Source organism: Porites lutea, chromosome 2 (genome assembly GCF_958299795.1).
Source record: "Porites lutea chromosome 2, jaPorLute2.1, whole genome shotgun sequence".
In the NCBI taxonomy this organism is placed as follows: Eukaryota; Metazoa; Cnidaria; class Anthozoa; order Scleractinia; family Poritidae; genus Porites; species Porites lutea.
The window spans coordinates 36,057,622-36,068,437 of NC_133202.1; the positions used below are offsets into that span (position 1 = coordinate 36,057,622).

Genomic DNA, 10,816 nt, shown 5'->3' on the forward strand with positions numbered 1-10,816 from the left:
GAACCTGGGCCCAAACCCTTTCCCCCCCCCCAGCCCCCCCCCCCCCCCAAAAAAATGGTACCATATGAAAAAATGAATGGAGGGATGGAAAAAACACGTTAACAGATAGTCTATATGAATAAAAGAGAGAAGAGATGAGTAAAGAAAGAAAGCGAAAGGAACTAAAGATGACAAGAAGGAAAATCAGCTGGGTAATCAAAAATGCATTCGGTTCTATGGCAACAAAATTTGAATAGACGACGCTAGCGCAAGCGCACTGTTGCTGTAAACACTCTGGAATTTCAAAATGGCGCCTGGCAAGAAACAAAAAAAGCGATCAAAAGATAGCCCATCTGGTTTGGTAAACAAGATACTCTTTAGTTTATTTTTAGAGTAGAGGTGATAATAGATGGTCAAATATTAAATGTTATACTTTCAGAGCCGTATCGCGTCGCAGCTCATTCCAAGTGCCATTTTTGCTGCTGTACCAAGAACTCCGACAAATTTAGCTCAGACATGGCCAAGACGCACACCATCGCCGATCGCTCATGCTATAAGTGAAGCAGGTAATGTCGGAAGGGTGGTTCTGGGGGATTTTTCGAAGGGAGCAACGGCTAAACGTCAACCGGCTGAACTGCCGTCAAATCAAGGTGACGAGAATTCAGAAACTGCTGATGGTGAACGAGTTTACGAAAGTGCGTATGAATGTGTCCGAGATGGAGAATCTTATGACAAGACTACAAAGTACTTCAGAATGTCTAGAAGAGAGAGTTCCTCTGGTGCAGCCAAAGAGGATCTGAACGTGGAAGGAGCAACAGGGAATGGAAGCTCAGCGCGGCAACCCTTTTATCATATTTTGGATCACGAGAAGGGTGAAGTTGTCGAGCCAGTATATTCTCGAGTGGATAAGAAAAAGAAAAGCGGATCGAAACAAGCTGACGAAAAAGAAAAGGAAGAGGTATTACCTGTAAAGCATGCTTATATCCTTACCTTGATCAACCTTTAATTAGCTACATGTACCTTCATGTGACGTCATATCTGAAAATAGTTGTTCCCACAAGCTGTCTCTACATTTAGCTAATTCATAAAATGTTCAGTACATGTAGCACTAGTTTGCCTTCTATTCCTACTAATTTAGGTGTGACACCTTTCACCTCTGGCCCTGCAGTCACTAATTTTTATACCTGTAGAAGTGTTTTCATGCAATCATGACGACCATTTTGCTAATTATAGTTTTTGTAAGTTGACACCTCTTAACAACCTGCCAGAAGTTTGAGCAACAAAGTTTCCTTATTTTTGAAATCTGACTCCCTCTCTCTCCAAAAAAAATATATACTTTACAAAACCTGAGGGCTTTCACAAAGTGCGTGCTTTTTACTTAGTACAGACTGTATATTATGGTAAATAGATGTCAACATTAAATCTAAATGACACTGGTGGGCCCAGCTGCATAAATCTTAATGTTAGACCCTGATTAGTGAAGTGCACCACTAATTTGTGGTGTGCTAGACCTTCTGACCTGTTAATAAAGTTGTGGAGTGATTTGATTGTTTGATTTTATGTAACTACTAATGTCTGACATTCAGTCCAGTCATCTTAATGCTACATATGTGATAGCCATTATGTTTTTGCAACTGCTCATGTGTTGTACACTATACATGGTATCTGACTCTTCCCCCAAAGTCATCTCTCAGTCTCCTATAAATATTCCATGACTGCTTACAAAAATAAATATCAAGAGATGACTGGGGACGAGTCAGACATGGCATATAGAACACTGTGTTATTGATTAAGATCATTTTCATTTATATGCAACAGAGAGAGTCACTGAGTGAGTACAGCAGTAGTGATGAACTGACAGATGTCACTAGTCAAGATGAAGAGAGCATGACAAGTGGACCACAGACAAGAAGCCGTAGCAGGAAAGGAAGCAAAAAAGTAAAACATGATGAAAAGGATGCAGTTGATAGGATGAAAACGTCTACAAAGAAATCCAGCCTGAAGAGGCAAACACCTGATACGATTCAAGAAGTCACTGAAGAAGTTGATAAGGAAGATGGGGAAGGTCCTCCACCCATCCCACCTTACTTAGGCAATTCAACCCCTGAGGCTCCTAAACGCAGTAGTAGAAAGAAAGGAAGGACTCCTGCACAAGATGAGCTGGATGGTCCAGGCCAGCCCCTTCCTCCAATACCCACAGATGTACCAGACAGCAGACTTACAGATGAGCAGAGGAGAGCTCTGAAAGTTGTAGAGAGACTCGGGTTTGAGGGAGTGTCAGAAAAACTTGCACTTAGTGATCTTTCCGAGGATGAGGATAGTTATATGTCACCTGCTGTCCCCCAAAATACTATGGATTTTAATGGAAGGACGACATTTGAAAGGGAACAGTTCAATGATACCTTGACAGAGAGCACTATACCCCGGTCTGAGGCAAGGATTGAGGAAGCAAGTCTGGATCTTAGTCACACATTTTCAGGGCTTAATAACATAGAACACCAGGAACACCTGCAGTTACCAAATGAAGAGGAACCGAGTGGAAAAGTTGGTGGTCAGTCAGGATTTAAGGCACAGGCAAGAAAGGCTAACAAAGTGTCATCTTTTGTTCAGCTACTGAATGAACAAGAAAGGCATAGACAAGCTGAGTCAAGTGCTCATCTCCCAGTGAAGGCAAGAAGAGATGCAAGTCCTTCTCAGCCAAGAAGCAAAGTGGACCAAGGACATGTTGATCCAGTTTTAATGAGAAGATTAGAAGAGGCCAGACAAGCAAATGAAACCTCTTTTGCTGAAAGACAGAGGCAGTTGGAGGCACTGGTGGAGCAGCAGCGTGCTCTGTATCAAGAACAGTTAGAACAGCAAAGGATTCAGCAGCAGCAACAGCAGGAGGTCATAAGACAACAATGGAAGCTACAAGAACAACTCAAGGCTTTGGAAAAAATGCAGCAGGAATTTAATGAGGTAAATTACCTGAAGTAAAGAGTAATTAATGTACTTGTAAAGGATTTTCCTTCAGTAGTAAAGAATCATACCATTAAATTTGTATCAATCTTCCATTGAGCAAAGACCCTGGGTGACTAATGAACTACATGTACACTCATGTATAGTAGATTAAAACATGAGCAGTATATGCTGATACAAGATCTATACTTCTCATCCTAGATGCTCAAAGTTAAAAATGGTTTTCCATCTCTTTCCAGCAGATGACACATTCTGGCCTTTGTTGTTCAAAGGCTGGGTAGCGCTATCCACTGGACAAATCTCTATCCAGTAGATAGTACAATTAGTTTTCCTAACACTTAACCCCTGGATAGTGATTTATCCGGTGGATAGCGCTATCCAACGTATGAACAACTGGGGCCTGGTTCCCGAATAGTGATTTATTAATTGGATTCATAGTGCCATCTGCTCTTTTATTTCTTTGAACAACTAAGAAGGGCCTAATATTAAAATAATAGAAACAGATTTTGCTAGTCCTTGGGCTGGACTTCAGTGAGGCCCTGTGGGGTGTGGGGTGGGGATACATTCATGTATGCCCCTAATCAGAATTTCAAATACAGTCGTTTTGGATTTTGATGAGTAGGCCATGTCCCTGTCAGTATTTAACAGGTAACTTTATGTTATTTGTCATTTCATCTAGTCTATGTCACTGTTTCAAGTCCAAGTTGTTTGTTGGAATTTTACCTTAACAGGGCGTCTTCATTCTGTCACATTTCTCCCATACATCTCTCAATCTCTGTCAATGGATTGCGTTATAGGCCATTTGCACTAAGAGGTCATGTGACATAGTTTTCATGAAAATGAAAGTTATATGATTTTGCCTTCGAAAAGCGATTAGTGGGTCATATAGTAATAGTGATTTAGTTTTTCAAACCCGCACCATTTTCTTAAAATGAGTAAGTTCCTTGCTGGTCATGTAACCAAAATGTTATTTTTAAAATTATGAATTACTTCTTTCTGAACACAAGCTTTCCACTTAAACTTCAAGGAGGATGTTGAAAAAATGATGTGGTAACGTTTACAGCAAATCTGAGCGTAACTATCAAACGTTTAACAAGATATATAAAGCAAAAAGTAGTTTTGACCGCCATATTGGAGGGCAAGAGTGTGCCCTCCAACATGGCGGCCAATACAAATCATACTACTTTGTTGAAAAATCAAAGTGCCATAAAATATCTCCCTTAAAGGCGTTTCCTTTCAAACTTCAGGTGTAAGCTAATTTTTATGTGCTCTGTCAATTTTGGCATCAGCAAGATTCCAACTCATTGTTTAAAGGAAGCATTGGTCACGTGACCTCTTAGTGCAAGTGGCCTATTAAGCAGCTGATAATCAAGTTTCTGTAAAAAAGAGTCTGTAGATCATGGCTGCCACTGTAGTGCAATATTCCTTTATTAACCTTATTCCAGCTTTCTTTCTTCCTGTACTTCTCACTAGCAGTACACTGTGCATGTGTTAAAAAAATGTTTTTAAAAATTGTTCTGTTGTAAGTCTGCTGAATTGTCACCAAGAGGACCAGCTGTCAGTGAGTCCGACTTAAAACTTCAGAGGGAGCTTGTTCGACAACAGCAGGAATTTCTCCAGCGGCAGCAAGAACAATTACAACAATCTCAGAGTCAGCAAGTGCAAGCACTTAAACAGCAAGAAAGGCTATGTGATCAGATCAAACATTTAGGTATGCTCTGTTACTTTCATTTCCCTGGACTGTAGAATGGCGTTTACAACAGTTGAAAGCGTTTATCATTGACCGATCAAATGAATCCTTCCTTCTTTTTTCCAAAGTCGATGCCTTGCATTTCATATCTTGCAATTAAATTTCTGATTATTTTTCATTTAAAAGTTGCTTGCAGGGTGTTCATTAGGTATCAGAGATCGGAGTATTCTCCTTTTATTATGCAGAATTCTCTGGCTAACGTTCGGTAGCCTATGACTATTTTTTATTCAGAGGTGGAGCATCTTTGAAAATAATTATTCTCCTGTGATGTTACACCTCTCTCCTGCTACTGGAACTTTTAATGAAAACCCTGACTTAGTTATACAATGGTATAACCTGCTTAAACACCCTTGATTTCAGTTTTAAGCTCTTAAAATTAATGTATAACTCAAAAACGAGTTCAGTGACTCCTTTTTTGTATTAATTTTTGTATAAATTTAATCAGCCTGTCAAGATTATTTAATTCTTCACAGATCTGATTCGACTTCAAAAGCTTTGCTTATGGTGTGCTCAGAGCCTCTGTAAATTTTTGAAATTAAAAAAAAAAACAAGTGAATCAGTATGTGCAGTCAGAAACATGTATGAGGTATTTCCTTTGTCATATATATTGATTTATTACTGTGTACATGTAACCTTTCTATCAAGTTCTCTTCACTTACTCATTCTCAGAGGAACAACAGAGGGAGTTACAGTCAAGTGTCAGCCTTCTGAACCCAACAGGGGAGGATCTGGCTGAGATAAAACAGCAGGAGCAGCAGATTGTTAGTCTGCTGAATGAACAGAGACGTCAGGATAATGAACTTCAGAGGCTGCAAATGCTTCAACAGCAAAGGCTTGAGGAGCAGAGTAACAGCTTTACACATGAAAGAAAGGTTTGTTCCTGTTGAATGAAATGTATGTTCACCTTCAGGGTACTAACAAAGTCAGTTTTACAGCCTGCCATTCAGGCAAGCTCTAGCTAGCATGTACTACCCCACAAGTCATTTCAACTGGCCCCAAAACCCTTTTTGATTAGCAGGATTGATTACAATCCTTCTGTAATTTGAATTTCCCCAAAAAAAGCACTGCCCATCAGGCAAGTTAAGAACAAAAATCACTAGCCCAATAGCAAAATCCACTTGTCCCGGGCTATCGGACACGACTTTCTTTGCACGCTGACCTTTTCGCTCCCTTTGAGCCTGCCCTGTGAAATACAATGTAACCCTCCTGCCGCAGTTGTTCAAAGGGTGGATAACGCTATCCACTGAATAAATTTCTATCCAATAAATAATACATAACACTTATCGGCTAAATAGTGATTTATTTAGTGGATAGCACTATCCAACATTTGAACAATCAGGGTCATAAGTTTAGTGACAAACTCAAAGGTAAATGAAAGCTAACCATTTCAATTTCATACCAGAAGCATATATGCTTCTGTTCATACTCAATAAGCTTCTCTTCTTAAAAGGCGACTACGACCTCATTTTGAGTTATAGAATGTAGACTCTACCCCTGCATGTATGTTCCCGTACGTATATAAGTGCCTGGGTACGGTACGAGGTAAGCGCAACGATGTGGAAACCTCCTTCGGTAGAATTCAGACCCCTTATGTCCCGGATACCCGATGGGCGCCCTAATCAGTAAGTGGTCATTTCGCCCCGTTTTTTATACTTAGCCCCCTATTTTCGAGTCATTTAGCGCGCTTCAAATGTAATTTCCTCGTTCTTTAAGTCAAACCAAAACAAGCACGCTTCGAATATAATATTCCTCGTTGTAGAATAGGGGACTAAGTGACCGGGGCGAAGTGACTTGGGGGCGAGATGACCGGTAATCCCTTAATCACTGCGGTGTGGAAAAACGCACGGTGGGCCGCCTGGGTCATTCATTTAGCACTTGTGTACTTAGATACTTTGACATTGTCAGTTATTAATAAAGAAAAAGAAGACATGCCTCTCTAGATCAGCTGCTGGTTAGCGGTCATTTGTATTTCAAGCCTCTGGGGTCACACGGGGTAATGATCTTCCAGAATCTCAAGGAGGTATAGACAACTTCACGCAATGTATAAAGGTTGAAGAGAAGAAGCTGTTTCTCGATGCGTTGTTTTTTCTAAATTTTTAATAAAGTTCATATTAGTATTGGCTATTATGCTTTTTCAATTTACACCTGTCAAGTTGGCTGAAAAGCCTTTTTGATGGAGACAACCGATAAACTGTTATTACTATAAGTTGGTTTTTGTCAGTTATTGGTTTTCTTTTTGTTTATTAGGCGTTGGAGCAAAACCAAGAAATGCTTCAGGCTAGGATTAAGGAACAAGAGGCGAGGAGCAGACAACTGGAGCAAGAACTTGAAGAGATGACGACAAAACACGCTGAAGCTGAGGCACAATGGCGGAAAAAGTTAAGTTCTGTGACTAGAGAAACTGCAGGTGCGGGCAGCAAAGAGAGGTTAGATGCAAGAGAACAGAAGAGTGGAGTTAACCCTCCGAAATACGATGAACAAAGATTGAATAGGATAGACGATCGAGGAAATTTAAGAACTTTGAGTTATGATGAGGAGAGGTTGGAGAAGAAAGACAAGAGAGAAAGAAGACAACAGCGTAAAATATCTGACGAATATTCGAATGAGAATGATGACGATTTGATGTACGGACAGAAAAACAGAGGCACGGGCGCGCATCATGATGAAGTTGAAGGAGAACGCAAGCGAAGTAGACAACACGTGTCGTATACTGATTTTGATACAGGGGAGAGCTATATAAGTAGAACAGAGAGCTCATTTCGAGATGAAAGAAGGAGTAGACAATTGTATCCTAATAATGCCGATTTGAACTCCAGAGATGGAACTTCACAAAGTCCCTTGAGGGATAGAAAAAGGCATGAGAAATCTCACAAAAAGTCTCGAAAAACTCGTGAAAGAACTGTTGACTCTGATACAGTTATAACCAAAACCAACGCAGCAGTGACCGAAGCCGTACAAGTTGTCAGGGATGATGAGGTTTTTCGACTTTCTAGAGGACGAATTGAATTACTGGAATCAGAGAAATCGGCGTTAATGGAACTAAACACTTCATTGCAAGAGGAAAACAAGGCGCTAAAGCAGTTGTCGTTGTCTCTTCAGAAAGGAACTGGTGAGTTGATTAACTAGTCAGGGTTTAGTTTTCTTAATGCCGCCTAGCTGATGTTGCTGATGAAACTTCCACAGACGGGTGAATAATATCATTTTCTTGTGCATGAGCTCCATAAATGTCTTGTCAAAAAGAAAAGTTTATATTAATTTCATCGACTAAGTTGATGAAAAAGGTGAGCCGGCTAGAGACTGCCGACGTGGCTGTTCACATACACTACAAGAAGTTCCTTTTTTTTTCTTTAGGGACAGTGGACAGCGAAATACGCGCGCGTGGGAATGGCTACCCGATGCGAGGAAGGTAACCCGCGGAGGGAAGAGAGAATTGTCGATTTTCACCCGCACTCGCGTATTTCGCTCGCTCTACCATGCCCGCAGAAAATAACGTACCACGCCTAGCCCTCAATTCTTTCTTGTAATTTTATTTGTGAATGCACGAACTGACGCGAGTGTCAATGCGGAGTATGAGGGGATTGTCTTTTTTGTTGAGGTCTCGTTATCGTTGAAATAACACTTTTCGTTTTGTATGCAGAAGTTAGTAATTTTTCAACTAACATCATGGAATTAGACTTTTTGGAAAAAAATTGATGGTAACACACATGTAGACCACTCATTGCCAACCGTCCCCTATAGTCTCTTCAAGGATTCCAATCCAAAAAGACACTTTAGACACAGCTAACAAATGATGCTCAGCTATATACCTTTTTTTAAGACACAATTAAGACCCTGAAAACATACTTTGTTCAGGGGCACATACTCATCTAGGCAAAATAAGGGAGTGCCCCCCTCCCCCAATCAGTAATTCACGCGGAACCCGCGGCTCAAGAAGCCAATAACTTCATCAAACCTCCCCTTCTCGACGCCTCAATCACTCTTACCAGACGAGTACTGTTACATTTATGTCGTTAACAGTCCTCATTTGTAATTGAATCATGCTCCTGGACTCCAACTTAGCTTAATTGCTAGTTTTATTGACGATGGTTTACTGTGTTGTAGTTTCTTTAGCTAAGTTGAAATGGTGATCGAAAAATCTGCATTTTTCTCTCTTACATAGGTGTATCATCAGTAGTGTTACAAAAACAAATCAAAGATTTGCATCAAGAGCAAAAGGTTCTGCGAGACACAGGTTGGGTCTTTTTTTGTTAATTCTTTCACTGCCGTCTATAATTAAAACTCTCTAGATTAACGTCATGCTTTGCACTGGTGTAATTAACATTCAAAAGAAGTATGTTGGTACAGGTAACGTCCAGAAACAGGCTATCATCAGTTGTTTGTTTTTTGCTTTGCAGTTCATCGACTTAATGTGGAACTGAGCAGATATCAAGCGAAATATCGGCCTGTTTCATACGAGGTAAAAGTCAAATCTTATAGAACCGGGCCGGGTTGTTCAAAGCGGGGTTAAGACCCAGGGTTCGTGCGAAATTTGAATACAGGTATAAAAGCTTGCAAAGCAAACTCACTTTAATTCCCTTTGATCTGCAATTTGGTGATTGGATGCTCTAAAAAGAATAGGGAAAATTGTCCGATAAAATGCTTTTAAACGAAAGAAAAAGAAACCCGAGTTAAAATTTAACCCGGGGTTAACGCTAATCAGCCTTCGTACAACTGGGCCCTGGATTACTTATATTGTCATATCCCGTGAATGAAGAGATTTGTACTTGAATTTTGTAACGTATTTTGACGTATCGGAATTCTCAAGGCTTACACCGTAAATCCTCTACTGAGCTCCCTCCTCTTTAATAAGCCCCCCTTTTCAGGGGAAGAGAGTTAATAGCCCCCCTCTATTAAGCCCCTCTACCCTCCCCTTTCCTGGTTATTGTTTTCTAATAAATGGTAGACTGTATTAATCAATCACGACTGTTCAACGTCGTGTGGACTGATCCGGGATGGTTTATTCACCAACTGGAAGTTCGGATTTGGTTTTTGATCCTCGGCTGTGTGACCTCCAACTTCTTGTACGTAAGCTTTTCCACTTTGTATTCTAGTACTTTATCGAGAACTGATCCTATCGTCTTTTCTAAATTAAGTCAGTCCCACTCTCAAATATGCCCCTTATCTATTCAGCCTTCCCCCCCGCCCCTCAAGTGGGCTTGAAATAAATAAGTCCCCTTAATAGAGGATTTACGGTAAGCAACATTGAGGGAGGGGTATCGGGCAATACTGGAGGTGAAGAAGCTAACTAGAGGGCAGGGAGTTTATTTAATTTAGCAAAATACAGTAGCAGAGAAAGTAAACGTGGCAGGTGGAAGGAGGTGCACTTACCGTATTTATTCGATTAACCGCCCTGGGCGCTTATTAAATTTTTGGACCCTGAGAGTGGGTGCTTATTCGAGGTGAGCGAGGCTGGGCGCGTATTAAATTTTCACCATTTTCAGCAAGTGAAGTATGTTTATTTTGCAACAAAACAATAAATGCTAATAAAAAAACGCGAAGAAGTAACAAAGCAAGGTTTCTGTAAAATACTCTGAAGAAAACTCCGTCCTCGTGGAAGACTCTTATTTGAATTTATTCACTCAAGTGGGTCAGGTGGGGGTGAGTGCTTATTTGCGTTTGATTGGGAGAAGGGGGTGGGCACTTATTCGAGGCTGGGCGCTTATTAACTTTTTCTGCCTTTAGGATGGGCGCTTATTCGAGGTGGGCGCTAATTCTAGGTTAGGCGCTTATTCGAATAAATACGGTATCAGACGGAGCTCGATAAGTTCTTTCTTAGACTTGCTCACAAGTCGAGCTTTTGAGCGCGTAGCGCGACTGTGAGCGCGAAGCGCCACACCAGACCAGAAAACCAAGCGAACGACTTTGAATACCACACCAGACCAGAAAACCAAGCGAACGACTTTGAGAAAGTCTAGTTCTTTCTGTAAAAGGGCGTGGGGCGCTTTATAGAGGATTTACGGTAAAATAATTTGCTTTCCTTTTGCAGGAGGTAGAAGGTATGGCATTGCCTTTCAAGAAGGAGGCTGCCCCATGGCTGGTAGGTATCCAGCTCAACTCTTTAGATTTGACACGGCATTGTTGTGGTCCCAA

General features: G+C 40.8%; 1 protein-coding gene across 1 annotated transcript in view; it reads left to right on the plus strand.

The window, feature by feature from the left end:
• Positions 1-94: 94 nt before the first annotated feature.
• Positions 95-10,816, plus strand: part of LOC140928488 (uncharacterized) — a 23,721-nt gene continuing 12,999 nt past the window's right edge. Inside the window, exons 1-9 of the mRNA XM_073378241.1 lie at positions 95-340; positions 419-937; positions 1,798-2,937; positions 4,465-4,648; positions 5,357-5,559; positions 6,935-7,796; positions 8,847-8,918; positions 9,082-9,143; positions 10,713-10,763. Coding sequence (XP_073234342.1) covers positions 287-340; positions 419-937; positions 1,798-2,937; positions 4,465-4,648; positions 5,357-5,559; positions 6,935-7,796; positions 8,847-8,918; positions 9,082-9,143; positions 10,713-10,763 — 3,147 coding nt within the window. The 5' untranslated portion in view covers positions 95-286. The remainder of the gene's footprint in view (positions 341-418; positions 938-1,797; positions 2,938-4,464; positions 4,649-5,356; positions 5,560-6,934; positions 7,797-8,846; positions 8,919-9,081; positions 9,144-10,712; positions 10,764-10,816) is intronic.